The following is a 26,408-nucleotide window of genomic DNA, read 5'->3' on the forward strand; positions in this document are numbered from 1 at the left end:
CCCGGAAAGCAGTAGATGACAGGTTCAATTCCCACTGGTTCCCTTTTCCATCAAGTTAGTTAAGATATACATTGGCAGTGGCAATTTTACAATACATTTGCACAGAGGGTGACAATTGATTCAGATTCTGTCATAGCAAAACAAAAATTGTTTTAAAAATGGGATGCACAAAGCTGAAAATGGATTTCTCTTTACTAAATTCCAGGCTTTTTTTTTTTAAATGCTTACAGAGAAGTATCTTTGAGAGCTGATCTTTACAAGGCAGACACATGGGATTAATACTATGTGAATCTCAAACAAATATGTACATTTTGTTTTATTGTAAGTTTTTTTATGAGCTCATACATAAGTGTTGTGTTATGACAACTACATGCAGCTAAAAGTAATTCTCTTTGTTTCCATTTTTTTTTCAATGGGTGTGGCAGATGATGATTTGATGACCTTCTGCTGGACAAGTACATTTCAAATGAACAGATTTATGTTAAAACAAAACACAAACCCAATAGTGCTCTTTATTTACTTTGCTTTACAAATATATATGTCCACCTTGAGGAGACTTGTACAAATGGCTGTGCTCATCATACTACTGCAATCATATATTCAAGCTTTAAACATCCCCAAGTAGCTTCTCAAGCCAGATGTTGTGCTTTCTTATGCATCACTTATATCATTTATAAGCAGTTTGCATATATCAACCAATCACAGCATCAAATGTATGCAAATTAATTATCAACAATTTGATTATTGATAAATCATTCAGCACTTTATGGTACTTTATTTTACATGGCCTCTTTCATGCTTTCTCTGTGTCTATGTTCATGGTAAAAGTTTTCTGTTACAGATATTGAACCCAATCAAACTCTATGAAAAGTACTGCCATGAAATCTTTGAGATTCTGCAGTAAGTCATTAGCAGTAAGGGAAAAGACTACCAACATTTGTGTCTTAACATACAGTGCAGTCCTTTTGTCCTCATGCTTTGTAGTTGTAGTAGCCATATTTACTCTGTATCATTCTCTCCTCAAATGGGAATCTTGTGTACATGGGAATCATTGACACGACAAACAACGCTCTTTGTTTACTTTTTGCCATTGTTAATGTTTCATTGTCTAACCCTGCTTTTTCTATTCTGTCTTTGTTTTTTTCTTTCTCTTTATTTTTCCACCAATCAGAACGCTCGATACTTCTGTCCAAGTCATGTGACGTCTGCCTGTAAACGTTGCTCGTTGCCCCTGGAAACCATACCGGTTTGCTATTATCTTGTGTGACAAGTTTATTGACTTGACTTCAATGTCTGTGTGTAATTTGCACGTCAGCGTGTATCTCCACATGCGCCAAGAAGTAAAATGTTAACAGAAGCAAGAATCATAAAGCAGATTATTAGGTAGTATGTGTCCGCCTCACACAAGTGTATTTATACAGTATTCCAACGCTTACACTGTTTCAGTTAATGCTTCTTTAACACTTTTTTTTTGTGTGTGTAGCAATTTTGCAAAACTGTTTCAGCATTGTTCGAAAAGCAATCGAGAAGCCACAAGTAATGTTAGGAAACACATAGACTTAGGGATGAAAGGAAAAAAACAGCAACAACAACACAAGACTTGAGAGTTGCTTAAATCAGGGAGGTGAATGGATAAACCAGGAAATTAATCATCCAGATAACTGTAGCTCATAGTATAGTGGATCATTCTTGCGTAATCTTTGCTTGTGTATGTATGTATGTATGTATGTGTGTGTGTGTTTAGATCTCTGTAGTCAAATGAAGCTTCTCCTCAGTTGAATCTTATTGACATTTGTCTTGAGCCTACATATTATTGTCATTTCTATTATTGTTCAAAAGCATGGAATGTTACACAAGCTTATATACTTTTTTGAAAGTTTATGCCATTTTTTTTAGTAGTTTCATCTTTGTGACTTGTGATTTTCCTCAAATGGAAAATTGCCCCAGAGTGTTTTAAAAGTTGATGTTTAACAGGAGTTGACATTATTACTGTGTGATGTGTATCCCCGTGTGGAAAAAAAAGGCATTTGGCAGTTTTGTTGAACAGAAACAGGGTGTGCAAAGTCTTTGATTATTCAAGTTCTTGTATGTTTAAATCATTATTTATTTATAATTATACAAGTTTCAAGTTTTTAAGGCGTGCGTCTCAATGAAGACCTTTGCAGAGTATTTAAGATAAAGTATGTTTTCTGTGTGTGTTTTTCAATGGTGTTACCAGATGATTGCTGTACCAGATCGTAGTCATTTTTAATGGACTCTTGAAAATTTTGTGTAGTACATTTTCTTGCAGTGTTGATTTCTAGTTTAATTGTTGCTGTGTTGAATTGATTTTTTTTGTTTTGTTTTCAAAAGAAGAAACATATTTCCCAAATAGTCGTGGGATAGAATTTCCATGTACAGAGCACAAGAATGAAGTCAGCTGTTCTCACTACTTAGTCTATACAGGTACCAAAAACTGACAAAAGTTGAAGAGATTGTCATGGCAACCCTTGTAGAAGACCATCTCTTTTCAGTCATTATCAAGTCATAGTTGTAGTTCTCCTAGCCGTCCCCATTGGAAGAGAGACTTATATTACTTCTTTCAAATGCACAAGATCTCATGAGCGATATGATTCTGACTGTATCATCAGGCAAGTTTACAAGCGAGGCTGTATACTTCTTTGATCTCTGTTTGAATTATGAAACACTCAAGTCTTAGAGTTGCCTCTTCTGGAATGCACAAGCACTGGAATCAGGAGGCCTTAGTGGCAGTTGGTAGTAGTTCACCAAAGAATTTACACATGTTTATCTCCAGCTTGGTGATATTTAGATGACTAGACATCACTAAATTTCAAAATCAGATTTTGATTCTATCTTTCTCAGCTTGTAGATCCACCTAACATGATACCATCTGACATGAATTTTCCACTCAGAACTCCATTGGTCAATTCATGTTTTATGTCTGCATACATAAGTTTAGGGACAGCAAACTGGGTAATTCTTTACTTCTGACCTCTCTCTCTCTCTCTCTCTCTCTCACTCTCCCCTTTCTCTATCTCTCTCCCTTTTTATCTCTCTCTCTCCCTCTCTCTCTCTCTCTGTCTATCTCTCTCTTTCTGTTTTACAATACTATTCTGAGTCATCTATTCACAAAGGAGGAAAACACAGACAAAATGATATTGGGTTAGGACTGCTGCCATCAAAGCATTGCTAGAATTTCACAGGTTTCATGGAAGGCATATCTCCAAGAGACAGATGAGAAACCAAGCTTGTATTACTCATAAGAGATCAGTGCATGGGGAAAAATAAAGCCAAAGGTCTATGGAAGGCATGTGTGATATATTGGTCTGAAAGACGTCTACTTGAGAGAAGGATTGGAATGAAAACAGTATTCATTTTGATCAGCTGCCCAGCCACACTGATATTCATCACTTTGACAAGTACTACTCCTATTCAGGAACATATAATGAGAAGACAGGTGTAGAATACTTTGTATGTGTGTGTAATACCTGGAAACAAAAATATGTGAATTTTTAATTTTTGATTTTAATTTATTTTGTGCTCAGCACAGCAATGAATGTCATGGACTTGCTATGAATTATGTCATCTTACTCAAGGTCTGCATGTACTATAGTAGGTTTTGATTCGGACACACCCAGAAAAGCACTGTTTTCTTTAATTTTTTTTTTTTTTTTTAAAGCGGAGAAGTATTGTTACTTACAGCAAATGATTAGAAATAGCAATGATTAGCAAATGCATCGACATAGCTCTTTTTGGATTTTGTGCACCATATTACTGACAATAAACAGGATATATAGAGTCTTAATTGTGCACATGGTGAAAGGAGAGAGGAATAAGACAACTATGCACTAAGGTCTGGACTATTTCTTCTTTACACCTCATTTCAGTATCACAAGGAAATATATCATGGGTGAAATCTCATGGGAAACCTAATGAGATAAAGAGAAAAAAGTATACTTTTTGATAGTTTGCTGCTTAGCTCAATATATATAAAAAAGAAAACAGTTGTAGGCCATTTGAAAAAAAATGGTATCTCAACAGCTTCTTCTCTATCAAGTACTTAAAAGAAATAGTCAAATATTGCAATTTTCAGTGCTAGCAAAGTTGTAGCACTTCTTATATCAGATCAAAATGAACCTGCAAACACTGACTCGCTGTGTCAGGAAAGGAAAGGAAAGTGCCATAGAGTTTGACAGCAGAACCTACCTTCATGCATCATATAGGCAATGGGCCAGATATATTGAATATTAGTGCTCCAGGTGAAGACTATATGATCGAGAAGCGTAAAGAGTCGGCACGTTTCTTTGCTGCACTGTAAGAATGCTCTCTTGACCCCAGCAGATACCATGTATTAGGCCACCAGCTGGTAAATGTTGATTGACAGATTTCCATTTTACTCAGTAGGGACAGACTTTCCTAAATATGACATGCATAGAATAGAAAATCGAACCAGAAAGATCATTGCACACATTAAGCTTTTTTCTGTGGAAAGGCAAGTATGCCATTAATTGTCCAGGCTTCATTGTGTGTAATAACTTGTGATTGTTCTGCTAGATGTGTTCCTCTCTCTGTTTGGTGTACAGAAATCACACAAAAAAAGACTATCGTCAAGAGACATCTATATATGTAAATGTACAGTAATGTTTTGAAAGAAAAAAGAAAACTAAAGTATTATGTAATTCAAATGTATTCAAATATTGTAGTCTCATTGTGCGGAGATGTGTAACTAGCCATTGTGCATGTACATTTTGTGTATCATCTTATTGTTTATTGTTAGTTCTTGAGTGTTTTGATTTTCACTTCTAGGAACAAGTATAAAGACAAGCTGTTTTCATGTACTTACTGCTCATTTGATCAGGAATTATCTAGACAGTGTTAACCAAATGAATTGAGGCAATTTGGACAAAGATGTGAATTCAGTGCCACAAAGCAAGATAAATTGGACAAAATTAAGATGCCAACCCTCAAGTGGAATGTCAATCCCACTGATTTATTTTGTTGTATTGTAGTTCAATACAAGAGACATAGTACTAGATGAGTATATGTGCAGAGACAAACTACCATCATATCATATCACTATTCAGGGTTTGAGGTTGCCAGACACACAACATGCATTTTATGTCTATGTATGTATAATATGTGTGTTCACCGTGGGATTGCTTTTTATTTGTAGATAAAGTTGTGTATTTCACCATGTCTTGACCCATGTGTTTCACACAGAGCCAGCTGCTGTGTGTCTATATTGGACTACAGTATCATTTGAACTTTCAGCACTGTAGAAAGGTTCTGTCAGGGTAGTATATTTTCTTTGATTTGTTCCCCCAATTGACAGTCTTTTATGATGGTAACTTGTACATCATTTTACAGTATTTTGATGAGTCTGCAGATTGTTTGATATTTTCTTGCTATTTTCTTAATCTGACGTTATTTTGTGACCATTCGTTACCAGATTTTAATTTCCTTTTATTTCTCTCAGTGCCATGGGAGAACATACAAATAAAAAATAATAATATAGTAATATGGATTTAAAGAAACAAAACAAAATGGGATGAATGCACTCATCCCTAAACCAGTCATTTATATGACATAAAGAAGAATACAGGTTATCTTGGACAAACGTTTAGCACTAGGGAAAAATGAGACACACCTATGCAATCATATTTAACAATATAGTCTGTAGGTTCTGTTGACTTAGTAGTTGTTGAAAAATGATTGTATTCTCTGTTTGAATGTTTGAATACAGTGATACTAAAAAGGAGGGGGAAAATACAATTAACCAATGCCAGAGAAGTGCAATTTTACCGTATAATGCCTGTGTTAGTTGATCTGTTTCCTGGCTAACTCTTTGTTTGTTAGGTTGTTGTGTGACTTCCATAATATTTTAGAAGAGATACTTTAAGACCTTTGAGTACTCACCTCTGTACCGTTAAGATGTTGCCCACCTGTAGTTTGTGAAGTGTTGGTATTGACCTATAACATGAAGACAAAAAGAGTTACTAATTGTTTTATGTGTGTTGTAAAAGTGTATAAAAGTTTGTAGTATTCTAGCACTACTGTTATTCATTCATCCATTGTATTCATCTTTGCAAGAGTGGTTTTGGGGTTAAGGTATACCGCAATGAATAGCTTCTGTTCATGTTTTTCATGTCGAGTTGTTTGGTCTTTGTGACACAGAGACCAGTACATGTTGATCATCGATATGTGTATATGTGTAGATTTTACTTGAGTTGTGTAATTTGTCAGTTTTTTCTTCTTACCCACAAAAAGTTTTGTTTGTACATTGTTTCTTTATGTAGGAATATGTGACATGTGTTTTCCTCCAGTAGAACCCCGACAATCGTCTGTCTCTTCATTGCAAAATGTGCACTTTCTCAACTTTTTCCCAGTGTGTTGACACTTTCCCAAAAGAAATTCCTTTTTCTGTTTGATAGCCAGTATGCATAGAAAGAGAAAATGCATTGTTAGGCAGGTTTGCCTCAGACATTCATGACATAAAAAAACAAGTCACATTCATTTTGCCATTGCTGAGTGACAAGAATATTTTTTATCACCAAAGCTTAGTCACATTGACAATCATAGTAGAGGCTTCTTTCTCTTACATTATAAGGGCCTTTTTCCATGTAAAGCTCTCTGTCCCTTTACAGTCAATTCTACAGGGCTAGAATCAAAAGTGCTTCTATTGAAGTATGTTTTGTAACACATTCATAAGAAAGAAATGGATGAATTTACATAATACTGATCAAATTTATCCATCCGAGATATTGTCAGCCATAATATGATTGTTTTCACTGTATTTAACTTTTTCAAACAGTAAACTTGTGCCAATGTTCTGAATTTATCGTCAACATTCAATTCCATACACGTTTTAACTGGTTTGCATGTGACGTCTCAGAAAACCATTCCAAGTAGTACATATTTTTTTCTATTTAACTCTGCAATGATGTCATGAAAATTACTGTTACTTTGAAGTTGTTGCCCGAATGTATCCTGTGACGTGTAGGATAATGGGTTCCCTATTCTTTGGGAAATGAGCATCACCATTAATCCTAGTATTTGACATGAAATTCTGTTTACACAGTGTATTGAACAGTTCTGTGAATTACTGGAAGTGGTGAAATGTTTAAAAGGAATGGGGTTCTTGGGGAAAAAACCAAAAGGAAAATGATGTCAACATTCACTGTATTACCTAACCCTAAATGACTGCTTCTTTCTATTTTCCCAACAGTCACCCAGCTGTTTTTTTTTTTCTTCTTTGTTTGTTTTGTTTATTTAAAGAAACATTTATCTCGCTACTGTCATGTTTGTTTATCTGCTTTAAGTGTTCATTTTGTACCCACCCTATAACCAAATGTTTGTATTTGTTCTCTCTTTGTAAATCTTTTGTTGTCTGTTTCCTGTGTGGTATTATTAAAAGGCTAGCTAGTTTTGTCATGTATTTCTCTGTGTGTCCTTGTTCTTCTTTTCTTGTCTCCCCCACAATACTGCGTCAAGTGAGAGAATGAGCTTTGCTGTACCTGTCTGTGTATACCACTCCACATTACTTTATTCCCCTGTCCAGAGCCACCTGACTTAGTTTCACCTTAAGTTCATCCAGTCAGTCTGTGATAAAAACGGCAGGTCTGTTTTCTGGTAAAACTCCAGCCGCAGTATAGTAATTCTTCATTTGGTTATCATGATACTTCTCACAAACCATAGTTGGCTACTGCATCCAAATTACTACAATTTATAGACTGGTCCTCAACTCCCCCTCCCCCCCCCCCCCAACTATTCACACATAGAAACAATGCTCATAAACAATAAACACCTTTTACAGGGTGATGCAGATCACCAATGGTGCTGTTGTTTTGTAGATCACTAAAAGAAATTTCTCACAAAAAAAGCATACCAGTATTAATCCAAATAGGAGAAAGGGGGGAGAGGTGAGGTAGGAAATCCATTGTATCTCACACTTGTCTGACACCACTGAACCTGTATCACAGATGATACTTCATAGCTGGGTACAGGGGTTCATCCACTGTTCTACAAAGTATGTTCTTTTGGAGAGTGCCACACCGAGACACTTGAAGAATTCTCATCCCCTTTCTTCACACCAAGGATTTGGAAACATGGATCCTGTCATGTGTTGACTTTTAACTGAATGATAACTATATGCTTTGTTTAATGCCTGTAGGTCCTGTGACTCTGATTTCTTTATTCTGTAGGTAAAGTTCACAGATGGGTAATTAAGTTGATTAATGCAACGACCACAATCCATACCTATTGACCTGTTGAACCTCCCCCCCCCCCCCCCAACCATTCACAGGGGCTGTAGCCTTGTGCAGTCTGTGTTGTGAGTGTATTGTCCTGTTATAAACCCACAACTGTAAATACCCATGCTGAATCTCCTTGCCTCTAAATTCTGTCTCGGTTGATCATCATATACACCCTTTTGCCACCAAAAAAAAAAAGTTTCTGAATTACTTTTGTTAGGTGATACTATCATTACGTTTCATGTCCCCCCATGTTTTTGAGTCCTTCTTTTGTACTTGTATTTTTGCTATATATTTGGAAGTGCTAATTAGTCCAACCTCATCAAATAAAACTTATGCAATGCTTGTGAGTCCAGTTCATGGGTGACATGTAATTGTTGGCTCAAAAGCCATCTGGTTTGTATAATCGTTCAAGTGGTATTAATTACGCCATACGAGTACCGTGCAATCTGCAACCGTCAGCTTTTGGACTGCTAGAGAAGAAGAAGAGTATGTATAAAGGCCACAAGTAGTAGTCATGGAGTTCCATTCATTTGCTGAGTAGTAATGGAATGTATGAACTACCCTTTCATTTTTTTTTTTTTGCTCATCTTTTAGAATGTAGGCAGCTCTGATCTTAAAGACATGCTGATATTGTAACCAGTATGTTCTAGATGCTAAAGTGATGTGAATGTATTCAATTTCGCCAAAATGCCAAAATTTTGCTAAAGAAAGTTATATGCAATCTTTATTTGTTAACAATGTGTATGAATGCTCCTTATGTACAGTACAAAGTCATTAAAAACAAGTATGGAAAGCTTTTTTAAAGGGCTGAGTTTGAATGCAAAAATGTATTCAACGTCATTGTAAACTTCAGGGTAGCCATTAAAAAAATGTGATGTTAGTCAGGTACTTGTGAAAAAAATATCTTGTTGACCCGTATCCCTGTTAGGACAATGTCTTTGTGAAACCCTTTGATTTTGAAACTAAATGCAATAAAAACGTTGGGTGGTGGTTTTCGTACATATTAGGTAAATTGATTGTTACATAGATGTTATGTCAGTACTGGAAAAATATAGTGTTTTGCCTGTCATTCAGCATGTATGTGTACTTTAATATGCTTGACAGTTGTGTCGTGTATTCTTTGTAAAAGAAGTGAAGCAAAAGTTCGTCGAGATTGGTTGTTGTGTTGATACTTAATGAAAACAAATGTTTAACTGGTACATGTTAACCTGCTGTGTAGTGTGACCCTTGAGACATTCTGTAGCCATTTTGTTATCATTGCAAAATGATCACACCTGCACTTATTGTGAATGTGCTGAGTCTCAGAAATCACAGCATTCCTTGTTGCTTGACCCACACCCTATTCCCTCTCCTTCCATAATCAATCAAACAAATAAAACAAAAAATGTCTTTGTATGTTTGCTTGTAATTTTCCCTTTCAGGACCAATTGATATGTTTTCATGGACTCTGTGGAGAACACATATTCCATAAAACTTCAATGTACCTTTCAACAGATTTACCCCCCCCCCCCAACACACACACTCACGCATCTGTGCAAGCATCAAGTCACAGACCTGGTGGGACATGGGTTGCAATGTAGTGCTATGAGTACTATATCGCATGCACCTTTCTCTCCTCCTGCTATCACCCTGCCATTTCCATCCCTTATATTGCCAGTTTGTAAATCCTACTCCACCCACAGTTTGCTTTGTCGTAGGAATTGTTGCTTTTGTAAAAGTGTGATGCCGTTTGTTGCGTGATTATTATTTATGGATCTGTGAAGACAGTAGTAAATATTTTTTGTGCCAGTATAATGTTTCTTGCAGGAAGGTTACATAGAGATTTGTAGATATAGGAGACTTCAGCGTTTTATATCTGTAATTTATTGAATATTTTGAAGTCCAAACCACCCTCGTTACTTCTTGTGAAGTTTTAAAGTAAAACAAAAAAAGAGGTATGTTTTCAAGAAAATATACATTTGATGTTGGTATGTGACCTGTTCGCTGACCTCGAGCAAACTGAGGAGATGACACAGCGATACACTGCCTGAGAAACAATGACAGCGGGTAGCAGCGACTTTGGTTGATACTGAATTGTGTGTGGATTGTACATTTGCACAAACGAATTCATTTGTGCAGTGAAATGACAAAGGAAGAAAAAATACAATAAAAATAAAATATGACCTGCAATGTTTTGCACCCAAAACAATTTTCCTTGTTCTGAATCTGCATGTTTTGCTCAGCAATCAGTGTACTGGGTGATGAGAAAAACAAGTACATACATTTACCTTGGATGTGAATAAAGGGATCTGTCTCAAGTTACATGTAGACCATTGTTAGAACATCCAAAATGTGAGCAAACCAATCCCAAACACCGAAAAATACACTCACAGGCAATCATGTACAAACACACATACACCTGATAATACATGCGGGCACAGAAGATTTTTTTTTGCTTTTTGTTTTTTGTTGTTGTTGTTGTTTTTTTTTTTTTTTTTGTCATGAAGACAGCCATATCACTCCTGGAAATGAAAGACACTTTACACTTGTTTTTAAACCTGTGGTAGGGGAGCTGTCATCCATTACATGTTGACTTTTGCTGATGTGAATAGATCTAAAAATCATCAATTCTGGAGATGTTTGATAGAAAAAAATGTGTTCTTTTTGAATGTCTTGTCACTCTAGATCTATTATTACTCAATCTCCTGATCCCCTTTTTCATTAAGATGCTTAGGGTTGGAGTCTGTGCTATACTTCAGATAATATGACAATACAATCGTCGTTACCACATGGAAAATTTTCCGGATTGAGAGTAAAGGAAACTATTGGTGTGGATTTGTTTTGTATAAAACCTGTCTTGCCAATTTTGAGCTACGTAGTTTATCTTGTCCTGGCAAGTTTCATACCACGATGTATCCAGCTAACTTTTTTGTCGATGACATTAAGAATAATTTCTTTTCTTTTCCTTTTTTTTAGGTAAGGAGCTTGGTGGTAGACCTAACAGAAAAAGTAAATGTTAAATGATTAAAACAGTTAGATCCATGTTTCGATGGAATGATTCATGGAGTTGTGATTTGAAGACTTGTTCACATCAGCAGAAGTCATCATGGACACAGGACCAAAATTGAATGCCAGGGGTATAAATCCATAATACATGATAGGTTCAGACATGCAGCATTTCATGCCCTACAATATACCACAGGAAAATAATCTCAACAACAATCACAATCAAACAAAACTGATTTTAGACGTTGATTATGTATATACAGTATTATCTTTACTGCTGCCGTAGTGACTGCAGTGAACACATCTTACAATAAAAAGAGCATATTGCAAAGCTCTTCAGGAAATGTGCCTTAGGGAATTATAAATTAGCCACGAAATACATCTGTGTGGTTCTTCTTTGTGAAGTTGGCATGAAACTTATGCAGGCTGTCAGAATGTGTTGTTGTGGGTGAGTCAAGCTGTTGGCCTGTGTAACTCAGTTTGTAATTCCACTTTGCACACCAACAGAAAAATGTCATATAACAGGCATGTTGCTTTTTAAATTCACCGAGATAATGATCTGTGATGTGATGATTTTTCATGTAATCTTTATAAATGGTGTTTGACTTGGTGTTCATTAAAGCCAAGTATATGATGGTAATAAGCCAGTTTGGAGTTAGCTCATGTGCACATGGGTACAAATGTCCTTTCTTTCTTTCTTTCTTTCTTTCTCAGTTGGTTAGGCACTTCACTCATTCTCAAAGTGACAAAATGCATAAGCTTGCCTGAGTAACAATTCATGGAATTCATCAGTCATGTTCAAACAAAGAATGAACTTGCACAGACCAGGTGACCAGAATGATCCATCAATTAAGACTTGGGAAAGTATCTGTTTTATTATTTTGCATCAAATATATCAACAATCATTTTCTATTTATATAGACAAATACTGTACCACTTATGCTGTCAGGTGATGTGCTGGTAAACACAGTTTATAAGGATTACTTGAATGATTATTACATCACAAATACTTATCTCGGTGAATATAAAAAATAACATGCCCTGTTGATACAAATGACCTTTTTCTACTCATACACAAAGCGGAACCATGAACTAAAGTCAGGGCAAGTTTATGCAATATTTCGCTTTGAAAACGAATGGAGTTCGTAACCAACTGAGGAAAAAAAATGGAAATGTGCACATGAGCTAATTACAAACTGGCTTATTGTTTATATGATATGGGTTGATATGTTTGTTTGGTGAAATGAATGTGAGAGGTACATTGTGCTCGTCCACCTGTTTCTTGTGGAAGAAGGAGCGATACGAACTGAATGAGATGCATTGAAAGGTGAAAACTTGAGTGATTAGTCGTGGAGTGTTCTAGGTCAATTCAGTACGAAAAAATGTAGACGCAAGAGGTCGATGGAATATCGGTGAAAATATAAAGAACAATGCGATTAAGGACCATCCACATGGCCATGATGGCAGCAGAATAACTTCGAAATGAAAATTCAAAACAGCTCGTCTGATCAAGTGAGTTACTCTCTTTGTTGCTATATATTATAAATGATCTTGAAATGGCTTCATTACATCTATACATTTATCGAAAGACCGATTCCATTCAAACTATGCTTGACATTATACGTGAAGATTGGGTTCTTGTAGATTCTCTGTAAAATATATCAAAGCTATTCGGTCATGAGAGAATGAAAAAAAAAAAAAAAGGTTTGGTTCACCAAAAAGACACGTTCATGTACTACGATTTCTATAGGCCAGAAAACATAACGCATTCAAATGTTATACATCAGCTTATAACAAAGATGCTATCCCCGACAACCCTCAAGCTTGCCCGAGATTTACCTGAGCCTTGCCTGACATAGCGACACATAATGCATGTAAAGTACATTCCACGTGTTAAATGCGTCGAAGGTATGTAGGCCTATACCAGTATTGGAATGGAATTATCTTGTTACCAGATCTCAAGAGGTAATATTCCCTTTAAATTTGTGAAAATTGTGTAAACTGTTCGATCGGCCTCTGTTGGTATGTCAATTCTGAAACCATGACTCGTCACACGACCACCCCACCACAAGCAAAACAAGGTACATGTAATTTCAAAAATCATTGTAAAAGGATTTATCTTGCTCCAGTAGTAACAAATCAGTGCACGATTCGCATCGAAATGCGTCTACGTCATTAGACCAAAGATACTTTGTACTCCGTTCAGGAAAATGTTCATTTTGTCATATTTGTTTCCTTTGATTTGACCAACACAGTGGCGGATCTAGGAATTCCCTAGCGCACCCCCCCCCCCCCATTTTGTCTCCTTTATTTCTCTTGTTTAAACAAAAAATAAAGAGGGGCGCGCGCCCGATGCGCCCCTCTGGATCCGCCACTGCAACATGATATTGGGGCTCGACATCAGCGGAGGGCCGGTGATCCTGGGCAACTAAAAATTTATGTCGGACCTCTAAACTTCACCAAAAAAAAAAAAAAAAAAGTTAACTCTTGGTGGCATGATCAGTCAACAGGGATTCCAATGAACAAACCCACAAATATCATCCGCTTTGAGGACCTTAAAATCTACCTTGGATCAAGTATATCAGCGATTTATCGAGAATGTAATGCGTTTCTCTATCCTCAAAATATTGTTGAAAATTTTAAAAGTCGCTACTCCAGGAACTGATAAGCAAAAAGAACTTGATTCATATCTCTGCTGGCAGACTTCAACTAACTTACATCAGACTTTGACAATAATATGATTTGCGTAATTTTACTATTGCACATCTAACAAAGTCTAGGTAAAGGGATGTGAACTTTGTTATCCTGACTTTTCATTATGAATTTGACACATCGGCAAAACTTGGACTAGCAGATAAGATCTCGGTCGCAGAGGTGTGTGTAGCCCTGAATTGCCCGTGGGCTATCGGCATAGAAATTATCGGTGTAAAGGTGCTGTTCAGCTGCTTTACCTCTGATTTTGCAATTTGTGAAGAAGCTCTAAATCAGTTTATGAACTTGATAACCTTATCTTCTTATAACTGAATCATCTCAACAGATTTACCATGAATAATTATTTGATGATCTTAAGCATTTATGGGGAAGAGTACAACCGTAATGTGCCCTCTAAATGCAGATCTGCATAGTTGAACGGCTATAATAAGTTTTGTTATTGTTCTTGTTAGCGCAAGATGATTTGGGATATCATTCTACAATTCTAGTCCCGGTCGCAGGGTATCTGCTAGTAACATGAACTTTGCAATTTTGACGGTGATGATTTGTAGTCTCTGTGATAAATCTATGCCAGAATATTTTTATCAAATTAATATCAATCATTAATCAATTAAGCATCAAAATAGCTATAAAAGTAACGTTGTAACAAGACGTATTAAAACGATGATGATATTTGATGACTTTTTGAAGTTTATTAGGCCAGCACCTGTCAATCTTTATTCAATTATGAAATATATGTGTATATATATATATATATATATATATATATATATATATATGTGTGTGTGTGTGTGTGTGTGTGTGTGTACGTGTGTACGTGTGTATATAATATAGGGCCCTACATAATTGTAATAAATAGGCCTATACATAATTTTTTTTTTTAATTGATTTCTATGCTTTTTTTTTTATTTCTGCCACTACATTTCTTTTTCGGGCCACAAACATTACAAATTTGCCGATTTTTAGACAATAGCGTGGTAACCTGCATGACAGACTGAAGAGCTTGCTTCCAAAAGGCGCTAAATCCACCACTTTTCAATGGATTTAGCGCCTTTTGCTTGCAAGCTATGGTGTGTTTGTCTGTGTGTGTGTGTCTGTGTGTTTACATGCATAATTGATTTATCACATCTATATTCTTCGCGCTCATACTAAAGTCATATCACAGTTGATGAGTGTCCACTAGAGCAAGCACACACACACGAGAACACACACGGACACCTACATACACACATCAATCCCTCCAACTGCTAATCTGTGCAGGTTTGTTTAACACTGGACACGAGAATAATCATGTCATCTATCAATATAGTCCTTATGTTACCGTAACTTATTCTTTATTCCGATGACACTCATTCTTTTTTTCAGGTCCCTCCATTTCATGGTACTATAACAATCATGTGGGGCAAGCTCATAATGTTGTAACAATATATCATACAAACGGTATGTTGAATCTAAGATAAGTTTACATTGTGCATTATTGATGATCTGTAAGAGGTTTATACACTGTATACATCTTCTGAATACACACCAGTTCAGCGTCGGTCAATTCATTTTTTTTTTCAGTCGCAATTTTTATTGTGCAATTAGCCCTTGATTCATAATAGGATTTTGAAATAAAATTGTATTTGTAGCTAAAATGTAGTAAGGCCCATATTGGTTCTTTCTATGTTTAATATGCAAAACATTGTTTTGATTTAAATGGCGTACATCGATGTGTTTGACCAGAATAAACCAATATCTATCTTATCTATACAAATTGGTAATTATCAAAATGTATCTATACAAATTTACAATGAGGATTATAAAATAGGCTTATTTTATAGTTACTATATGGACAAAACAGAAGCCGTTACTTCCTAATTTTCAATGATACAAAGACATCAATTCTAATCGATAGCAGATTGATCAAGTCGTTCAATCAAAGTGGACGGATAAAAGTCACCCTCTCGTGTACATGTATTTCCTTTCATGATAACTGAGTCAAGAGTAAACACGCTGTTTAGATTCGATTGTCTTATTCATGAATAGTGGTTTACTGTATAGTGTCATCAGTGAGATTCAGTGGCATGGTCCTGTCAGTATTGCTGTCACTTTCTAGATTTTGTTCAGGGCTACAGTCCCGGAGCTGAGTTGGGTCAGACTCGTTCGAATCATTCGGGTTTGGTGAATTCTCTTGGACCACAGTGGACCCCAATTCTGCTACATGTTCAGTTTCTGCCACGGACGGCGAATGAGATTCTCACGCGGATGCGTCTTCGTTCCCTTGAGTTTGGATGCAGTCGCATTCACATTCGGGGACGCCCTCTTGAGTCGTTTCATTGTTTTCCTGTGATTCTCTATCTACCTGGACCTGTGAGGTATTCGGGTCAGAGTTTAGGGAGAGAGGGTCGATTTTTACATCTTCTACGTTACTTGCCTCTTCCCGGCTGTCTGATTCGACTACAGGGGCTTCGCCTTCACTTTTCCCACCGTTGTCATCTTCGTTCTCGAGTTGGTAAATGTCCTCGTCATCCAGGTCACCTTCCGATGATTCTGAAGCGTGCGATTCAAGCTGCATTTTAGTGGTTGTGGTCATTGTCGACTTGGGTCGTCGCGTTGTTTCTGATTTCCAGTCCGTCACAGGAGTGTTTGCTCCGGCATTGCCGATTCGCAGCCCTGCCAGACTTTCTTGCTTTTCCATCTCGCGACGTCGGATAGCCTCGGGCAAGAAGCGATCCCGCGAAAGTTTAGAGAGGAGTGGTGACCTCACACGAGGTTTCCTTTCGATGACTTTGATCGGTGCTCGATTCTTCCTCTCTGGATCATAGACGTTAGAATCGATACCTCCCTTGATGCACGATTCACCGATTGTCAGATAGTTGACAGACTGAGTTCTCAACCGAGGGGCGTCCAGGCGCGTGGTGGTGGCGGCAGCTACTGCTACTGTTGGCATACTCGGGAAGCTGTATGATCGCTTCAGCCGATACTTCTCGAGATTGTGCGACATTTCCATGGCAATGACATACTCCACGCCCCTCCTCGATCCCTCAGTCTTGGTTTCCCCGTGGTCGGGCAAGTCTTTCTGCACCATTTCCATTCTATCCTGGGCCTGCTTGTGAAGTTTTGTAATCTTGGAGTCCAACGTACTTCTCGGTGTCCGCACAGGCTTTGGCGGAGGTTTCTTCAAAACACCAATGGGACTCTTTGTAGTTAGGGAAGCACGAAGCGTTAAGTTTTCAAAGAACTTCTGGAAGACATAGTCTCTGGACGCCTTCTCTTCGTCGTCTGGAAATGTATATGAATTGGTGAGATGTTTATATTGCTCACGATATCTCCCTGCCGCTCCTTTCAAGTTCGGTTCACCATAAGGACTGATTGCTATGTTGTCTCTCTTGTGACACACAGTATAGACACTGTATGGTCTGCAGGTCCTTTCCTGAGCGGCACCGCCGCTTCCACGACTGGAATCTTTGATAACCTCACAGGTTTTCTGCGTCCTGTCCTTGCTTGTCGCGAATGCCTTGTTCTGGTCGAATGCGTACTTGATAGGGTACCCAGGTCGTCTTCCAGGCAGTGAGTGTTGCCGAGAAGCAGATCGCGATGGTGGTGGAGGTTGAGATGATTCCGAGAAATCAAGCGACATGATCGATAATGCTTTCGAACTCCGCGCCGTACTGGCACGATCTCGTTCGGGGTTACCAAGCTCGTGATTAGGTCCCTTGGCGGCATCGCTGAGAAACACCTGACCGCGGTTTTTGCGGATGCGCGACGGTGACCTGGAGCTGCGGACAGAGGAGCCTGACGTGTGGTGGCTGAGTGAGGTTCCTGGACGCCAATCCTTCTCGGACTTGACAATGTCCTGGAAGACACACTCATCGTCAGCGGCAGGTGGAATGAAGAACGTAGCGAAGTAGCCTTTCTTGGAACCGACGTTTGCTGTCGTCATGACTTCATTGTTCAGCAGCATACTGGCTTCCTAAGAAATAATGTAGAAAATAGAGCACTCAATAAAAAATCTTGTGATAACGGAAAGAAAATCATATAGTTTTAGAGGAAGGAAAAGCTCTGCCAGATGTGTGAAATGAACAGAATATAACCCTGACTGTTCGAGAGAGTGTATCGCTTCCAAAACGTAGCATCAAGTAACGTACAAAGCAAAACAATACAATACAAAACAGAAACTTATGCTGAAAATGCACAAGTGGTTGGTTTAAACATGCATCATGGTTTAAATGTTTTTTCTGCTTCACAACATTATTATATTCAAAGACCCAGCATGGAGACACCATGGGTGGGAAAGGGTGATTAACCCGGTTCGGATTATTCAAGAATCCCCGTAACGAGCTGTTTACGGGCATATCACTGATCTCTATGTAAGTAGCCTTACACACACAGCTAAAGAATCTCAACTGGAGTCGAACGTTACCAACAATCGTGCGCTTCGATGGTCATATTCGCTGACATGTGGCTGACGGGTTCTATGTACGGTTCTCGAATGTACCGCGGTGAGCAGCGAATTAAGATCAAATTAATCCGACAACCCATGTATCCCTACGCTACGGGCACCTCAAAATTAACAACACAAAAAAAAAAAAAAAACAAATACAGAGGCTGTCACCCTTAAACATCATCCTCTTCACGTCATAATTGTGTCGGTTTTATCTATTCTACCAGCGATGCTATATATATTTGAGAGCACCGTCAAGAAGGGAGATCTATAGGTGACGATCTATATACACTTCTCGCCCTCCTGTTTCAAGATCAACTCGATAATAGAACTGAAATTGTTTATCTCTCACCCTACCTTTCAATCTCAAATCCTGTAACTATCTATACTGATATCATTTATCTCTCTCTTCAAGGACAGCTTCCCACTCACTTATCTGTGTCTATACATTTTTCTCGTCTAATTGTTACTTAATCATCCAAGAGATGCTATTGATTTCATCGACTATACAGGAGGCTGTAATCAGCATCGCTTGTTTTGAACAAAGCCAATCTCACCACAATAATCCCATTGAACAAGATGCGTCAGGCACATCTTCCTCGTCATAACATACAATGTACACCATAAATAATCACATATATATATATATATATATATATATATATACATATTACATTACAAAGTACTGCCGAAATTGTAATTAGAAAAAAAAAAAAAAAGAAGTTGAAATTCCGAAAAGACTGCCGTAAGTTAGGCCATTCCGCAGTTCGTGAAGAAGGAATTGGTCCCAATTTTCGATTCACTTTACTGCTTCATCGAGTAACGCCCGGGGCTAAATGTGTGGTTATAGGGCTGTGTGTGATGACAATCGGTAAGATCAATACGACATTGTGAACAGATAATAATCCTTCAAATATGAACAATGACTCCTTTAACAACATTTCTTCATTTATACTACTTTGAAGTTTCGATCACGCTCTGGTTGTTTGACGAAATGTACTGTATGAGATTAACCAATCAACGGGGGGAATTAACAAAGAGGATTCTGGGGTAAATACTGGAACAGTCGTTTTACTGTGGATAGTAAATTTTCTTTATATAAAAGTCCATCTCTTATCTCCGATCTGTTATAGCAGACTGCATTCAGAGTCCGCATGCTATCTGGATTATCAAACGTAATTTCATTATTATCAATACACCGGATTTATTTTGTATCAATCATCCCCCTTTGAAAGCTCTCTCCATTCCTACTAACTTTCTGTCCGCAGAATGAATTTTTGTAGGTATATCAGACAAAAAGATGCATCAAAATCAACTGACATCACCTTCAGGTTGGAACGAGGAAGAAATGATCTTTTAATTTAATTTATTATAGAAAGAGGTTTTTTTGTGAAAAAATGTTGATTTGATTTCTCATGTGATAACACTTCAGTCCTCGAGACATGTTTATATACGACACCTGATGGGTCATATAACTACAATCCGCCAAGTTTTGTATGTTTCCTCCCCGTGAGGGCCACTTATTTTATACACACGAATCAGATATTGCTTATAGTATGAATCAGAAATCAGGCATGAGGTGACCCCTTCAGTCCCTCTCCTCATCGCCTTATACTTGGTAGGAAATACCATGGACCTAGAGTAGGTGTATGGAAATACAACCTGTATTTCCAATTGCCATGGACCTACTATCATGGAATTACAATATCTGAACAAAACTGCCAATAAAGCGTCATGACGTGAACAGAGAGGTTACGTTACATAATGGTTCAAAATGCATCGCGTCACAGGAAAATGGTAACAGTAGCTATGATAACTGAACAATAATTAAAAAACAATATCAGTACGACAAACTTGGGGTTTTGTTGGGGGGGGGGGGTTGATAGCTGGGATTCGTTTTCCAATTGGATATTAGTGTTTATAATCGGTGCTCTATATATTTTCACAGTTAACCGGTAAGGGCAATCTCTTTTGTTCTTACGTCTATATTCTGGGATTTTTCTTCTTAATTTGTTAAACACTCGTCATAATCAGGGTGTCAAAACCAGGGTTGTAAACATAATCCCTAATAACAAAGGATATCTGCTTATGAAACCGTGTGTTTGTTTTTTCGTTGTCCGCATTTATAAACATTTACGTTATTTCTTCTCCATCCTATATGTTTCAAACAAACTTGCATATTGGGTTCGTCAAGTTTGTTGTAGTTAAAAATGCAGCTACGAATTACTCGCAATTGACCAGTTGTTGCCTATGTACCTCTTCAATAACTGTGTTAATTCAGGAAGCCTAAATATGAAGCATTTTTTAAAGAAAAGGTTGACCAGTTTAGTGTACTAATGTCTTTGCAAGCAATCTAGCAATTTCCTTCGTTGCAGTCATGGCGATTATTTTAAGTTCTCTACCATGTACAGTGTATTTTCAGGAAATTCATGTTAAATCATTGTCCCCTTCTTTTGTGGCCTGGTTATTCAGAAATCAATGTCTTAGTTTGTTGTTACAGTAATGGAAAATTTAATCTTGGCCACTGCTGCATCGCAATTTATGCCAGTTACTCGCATCTGCAGATAATTACGTCGATATGAATTCATCCCCATTTGAATCGGGTGCTGTTCGTTATTCCGAAGGTTCGTTAATCCGAAACACTCAAATTTCCTATACCTATAGAGGTTCGTTAATCCGAAAATGAAAAAGGGTTCGTTACTACGAACACTTGTGGCGTTATTCCGAAGGTTCGTTATTCCGAAGGATCGTTAATTCGAAAATGAAATAGGGTTCGCTATTCCGAAGGCTTGTTTATCCGAATTGAAATAGGGTTCGTTGTTCCGAAGGTTCGTTAATCCGAAAATGAAATAGGGTTCGTTATTCCGAAGGTTCGTTGATCCGAAATGAAATAGAATCCGAACCTTCGGAGTAACGAGCTTTGTTTCATATTCGGATTAACGAACCTTCGGAATAACGAACCTTATTTTAGTATTTTCGGATTAATGAACCTTCGGAATAACAAACCTTATCACATTTTCGGATTAACGAACCTTCGGCATAACGAATCTTCGGAATAACGAACCTTCGGAATAACGAACTGTAACCTTTGAATCTAGCTCCATTCTTCAACTACACGATGACGTACATGTATGTAGTACTTTCATTTTCTGTGCAAAAATTAATAATGAAGTTTCCCAGTACACATGCATGTACAAACAAAGATCAATTGTGTTATTAATTTGCTATCACGACATGTCGTTAAATGCATACTGATAACACATGCATATACTACAATGTATGCATCACTAGTTTTTCACAAAAGGGAACGTAGATATTGAGGTGTCAAGTGGAAAAATTTGCGCTGACGTATAAGATGATAATATGTAGGCCTATAAGCCTATGAATTTCTTTTGCCTGTGAGTTCATATTTTCATTTACATGAAGAACGAGAGGGGGCACTCAGCAAAAGGGGGTCACGACTTCTGTTTAAAAATGCAGTGAGTACGTTGTATGTTAAGGAAATTAAGGCTTGAAACACTACGGATGTTATCCTTATCTCCAGTGATTTACATCCACTAGTTCTTCTGCGCTGTATTTCATCCAGCCTCAGACTGCCGACCAACCTACAAGGGGCTGAATATAATATCATCGTGGCTTAGTACACAGATGGGGGTAGGCGGAAAAGGGTCAAAGGTGAAGTTCATGACTCTGTACACATCCTACACTTGAACGAAAGGGGGTTTGTAAATCGATATGTGACTGGAAAATGTCAGTCATATGTTTACGCGTCGATTGCACATGAGCTCCCTTAGCGAGTACACAACATATAGGTGGATATGCAATACTGTACTAGTATTTGTCATTCGATATAATCACCAATAGGTTAATACGACCTATGCAAATATTCCATACAGTATAGAAGGATTGTTGGGAGAGATGAGGGTTAAGTTTACTGTTTGGGTTTACTATTCTAGGATCTTGAATCAATTATGCACATTCTGTTTGGAGCCTCTGCCTTTAGCTAAGAAGCACATAAATACTTTGGAAAATGTTCGAGAGGATCATCAACAAGGTTAGTTCCAAAGTTAAAAGGACTGCCATTTTTTTTCCATGAAGATAATATTCTGAAAAATTACGAAAACAACTGAATAACCCTATACACAAAGATTGGCGTGGCCGCAGCTATTCAAATGTACACTACGGGTATGAATAATGATTGAAACATAATCAAAATATTATTTTCAAAAGATTTGAGTCTGATTTGATTTCAGATCGTCCATTACAAATCAGAGATCAATTCCCGGGTCACAATGAGAATTTGTCCATTCCTATATAAGGCCAAGACACTGAGGTACAAAATCACATTATTCTCAATTACTGGAAGAAGAAAAAAAACGTGGAATATTCTCCGTTGTGATACTTTTAATGCCAGTAATGTGGCAATAATATTTCGAGATAGCCTCGAACAGATACTGGACAAAATGAGTCCATGAAGTAAAACCCTAACCTTAACCATACCAATAAGCTGATGGACCACTAGTGGTGGACTGTAAATTCGTAGAAAGAGAAAGAAGACGAAGAAGAAAAAAAAAAAAAGAAGAAGAAGATGTGTAATCATGAATTCCCTGTACCGTAATTTCGAAGAGGTAAACAGTTTGTAGATACATAATACAGAAGTGTGACCCACAAGAGTATCTACATTGTAACCTACCCGTGCCAGATGATATCTGGCAAAGTTATCCATATTATAGGCTGGATTCTCACGAAGCCCAATCATTTGTGCACGAAATTTAAGTCATTCGAATTATTCTTTGCGCATCAGTTATGCCGAACTATATGCCGTTACAGATATTGTATGATATTACGTATACTACATAAATGCATCATCAGAACCGGACATGACACATAAGGTTCAGACAGACGAAGAGTATAACATTGGTTTCACATATTGTTTCTAATACGGACAAACGTGTTATCTGAGTTTTATGTTTAGAATGGGTGGTCATAAGGATCCTGATTCTCTGTAATGCAAATAAAGCACCATGCGTAATAAAGTATACCATATCTTCTATACTTCAAAATGTGTACTCAGAAGATTTCCACTCACCTTCCTTCCGACTTCCCGTTGTTGTAAGGCATTGGTGAAGCAGTCCCTTCAAATTTGTACGAAACAAGTTATCAATATTTTTGAATATCTTCTCTGGAGTCAAACTTTTCCATTCATTTCGTCTGGTGGATCCATCACATATTACCTCTATAACAGACGTTGTTTACGAATGCAGCTAAGATCTAGCACGTTTTCCAAACAGTAGTCTATGTGGGTTGTTCGGATCGACATTCTTTGGACGTGTTTCTCCATTGTACTCCCCACAGATAGGGGGCTTTTCACACCGGCTTGTGCGATCCTGACAACGCCTGGTTGCTAGACCGCCCCTTTTCACTTCGCCTCGACTTATCGGCAGCGTTTTGTCATCGATTTGAAAAGGACTTACCGGAGATTTACTCTTGCGGAAAGCTCGAGTGTTTAGATTCGATCAATAGCTCATGGGAGTCCAAGTGCCGGAGGCTTTTATTGATTAGATAGACGCGCGCAGATAGCTCTATAGATACCTTCAAAATGACGCGGGCGTTGTTTAGAGCAGTGCGTTGAAACCCGTCTATTGGCGCACCGTCTGATGGTCTAACCTCCCCCTCCCATCCGAAGGTTGTAGTCTTGGCAAACGTTTCGCCTATGAGGCACCATGAAAATTGGGAGAGCGATGATTCCAAGGGAAGTACCACTCCATGTTCTCAACAGAGTGAGCTTGATGGAGTATGGCCTTAAAAATAATTATCTAAGCCTTTACATGTTCGGAAAATCTTCATGTGTTTTGAATATTCACATTCTTTCTCGACACACTTATCTATCACATACACTATATACATGCAAACAAGTAGAAGTGATGTCTCTCATTACCTTGCACACAATTTTATCTCAAATTACTATTTCTAATGACTTACAAAAAACAAATCATTATACACTTAACCATTAGGCCTATTCGAGCATTAGACTTAGCAATAACAATCACACTGACACCATCACATCCGCAATTTATCCCACTTGCACACATTATGATGTTTGTTTTTCTTTTAATACGCCGAAATGAAAAATTTAGAAGTTAACATAAACATTCTTTGATTTAAAACGTTTAGTTCGGTTTATGTCCTCCGGTGACAATAATGTGAAATTCGACATGCAACAGGACCTGGAATAAACCAGTAGCAGATACGGAAAAGTTAATTATTGAAATATTTCAACCATGAACTAAAGTTAACAGTAATGTTTTAATTTCAGAAGGTAGAATGGACTACAAATTAGTTAAACATTGTAAAAGTCACTATTAATTTGATGTATCACCCACGAAGTATCATCTAAGCTAACAACACTATAATGGACAAGAAGAAGATGAGAGGATGGCTCCGCGAGCACACAGGGCGTTTCTATCGAAGATGAACGATCACACGCAACACACTTTGGTTTCTCCGGAGAGTATGCATCGATTTCAAAGTCTGATGTGAAGCATTTTATACGAGGTACAGACTGAGGGCGTCCTTTCATCGGTAGATGTATAGAACATAAAGTTGTTTTTACCCAAGCGACAGAAAGACTCAACCCCGTGTTCAAGATAATATGAACTGCATGTTTCAATTTTACAACCTGCCCCACTTTTTCCTCTCTTGTTTTGTTCCCTATGCCCGTTCTTTTGACTTTTATTTTAAACTGCGCCTTTCTGTTGTTGTTTTTTTTTATCTACTTTGGTATATCGCAAAACATGTGGCACTCTGAAATGCTATAACTCGCATTCTATGTCGTTAAAAAAAATCCTGTTTCGTTTGTGTGAATACAACTTGAAATGGTTGTTTCTTTTCACGTGAATGGGGACCATGCCTTTTAGCCAATGCTCCCCAATTCGTACTCCCAGGTCACCCGTGTCAAAAGTCTCGCCGAGCTTGCTTAATCACCCTTGTTCAGTTGAGTTTTATTCAAGATCATTGTAGGCCTAATGGGCGTTCCTCTAGACCATGCAAGAGGAAATTATGGTACAAACCATCAAACATTTCAGGTGACTGGTGATCGATTTATATAACAAGAGATTAGGTGAGGGGTCAAGGCATTTTTGTTTTTGCTGTTATGCTTGTTATATTATGTTTATAGGCCTTTAATCTGATACACCTGAGTCAATGATACATTTATACATTGTCTATCCCAATTTGATGGGTAACTCCAGTTTGACACATATTCCAAAAACAATGTATTTGTGTGGCGGCATCTAACATGGGATCAAAGAGAATAAGACTTTTGTGACTCCAGCAATCTCTTGAACCTCCTTGGTGTATCATACAAAACGGTTACAGTTAGCTACTCCGAAGGGTCGTTAGTTCAAAGGATCGTTAGTCCGAAAGTTAAGCAAGGTTCGTTATTTCGAACGTTCTCAATCAGAAAATGAAGTAAGATTCATTATTCCGGAAGTTATAGTTAGTTATAACGTTAGTAATATAACGGGCCTTCTTTTCGCTTTCAGATTAGAGAACCTTCGGAACAAGGAACCTTGTTTTTTTATTTTCGGATAAGCGGACCTTCGAAACAACAGACTTCATGATTTTCATAATTTTCGATTTACTCCACAGATGTTCGGATCAACGAACATTATTTCATTTTCGGATCAACGAACAAGCTGCATTCCAATGACTTTTGCTAATCATATCAGTACTTTACGGGTTACCTCAGTGATTGGCAGAATAGATGATGGGATTGTCATCCACGGATCATGCTTTAGAGAGTTTATTGTGGGCATAGTATCTGAGTAACTGGTAATCAGATGATTATTCTTTCTTTTCTTTCCTTTTTCGCCACAAAAGGGATGTTTAGAGTATCATAAGTCAACCCAAGTCAAAATGCATTTGCATTGAATAGGTCCTTCATTAGTGACGAGAAAAGGGAAGACCACTTGGGTTTCTGTTTGATTGTTTGCTTGTTGTGTGTTCGCGAATTCGACAGCACACCGAGAAGA

At 37.7% G+C, this 26,408-nt stretch overlaps 2 protein-coding genes across 16 annotated transcripts in view; one reads left to right on the plus strand and one right to left on the minus strand.

The window, feature by feature from the left end:
• LOC140228490 (CUGBP Elav-like family member 1-A) overlaps window positions 1-3,009 on the plus strand; it is a 135,377-nt gene extending 132,368 nt beyond the window's left edge. For all 15 annotated transcript variants that reach the window (XM_072308707.1, XM_072308716.1, XM_072308714.1 and 12 more), the window contains one exon: window positions 1,172-3,009. The gene's annotated coding sequence lies outside the window, so the exon portion shown is untranslated. The remainder of the gene's footprint in view (window positions 1-1,171) is intronic.
• Window positions 3,010-16,188: 13,179 nt separating this feature from the next.
• On the minus strand, window positions 16,189-17,895 carry LOC140228400 (uncharacterized). Its single transcript, XM_072308619.1, has one exon. The coding sequence runs from the start codon at window positions 17,893-17,895 to the stop codon at window positions 16,189-16,191; it is 1,707 nt and encodes a 568-aa protein (XP_072164720.1).
• Between the last annotated feature and the right edge of the window lie 8,513 nt (window positions 17,896-26,408).

The sequence above is a fragment of the Diadema setosum genome, chromosome 5, assembly GCF_964275005.1.
Source record: "Diadema setosum chromosome 5, eeDiaSeto1, whole genome shotgun sequence".
NCBI lineage: Eukaryota > Metazoa > Echinodermata > Echinoidea > Diadematoida > Diadematidae > Diadema > Diadema setosum.

Coding starts and splice junctions, on each gene's coding strand:
- LOC140228400 (XM_072308619.1), bottom strand. CDS start 17,895: ATGCTGCTGAACAATGAAGTCATGACGACAGCAAACGTCGGTTCCAAG.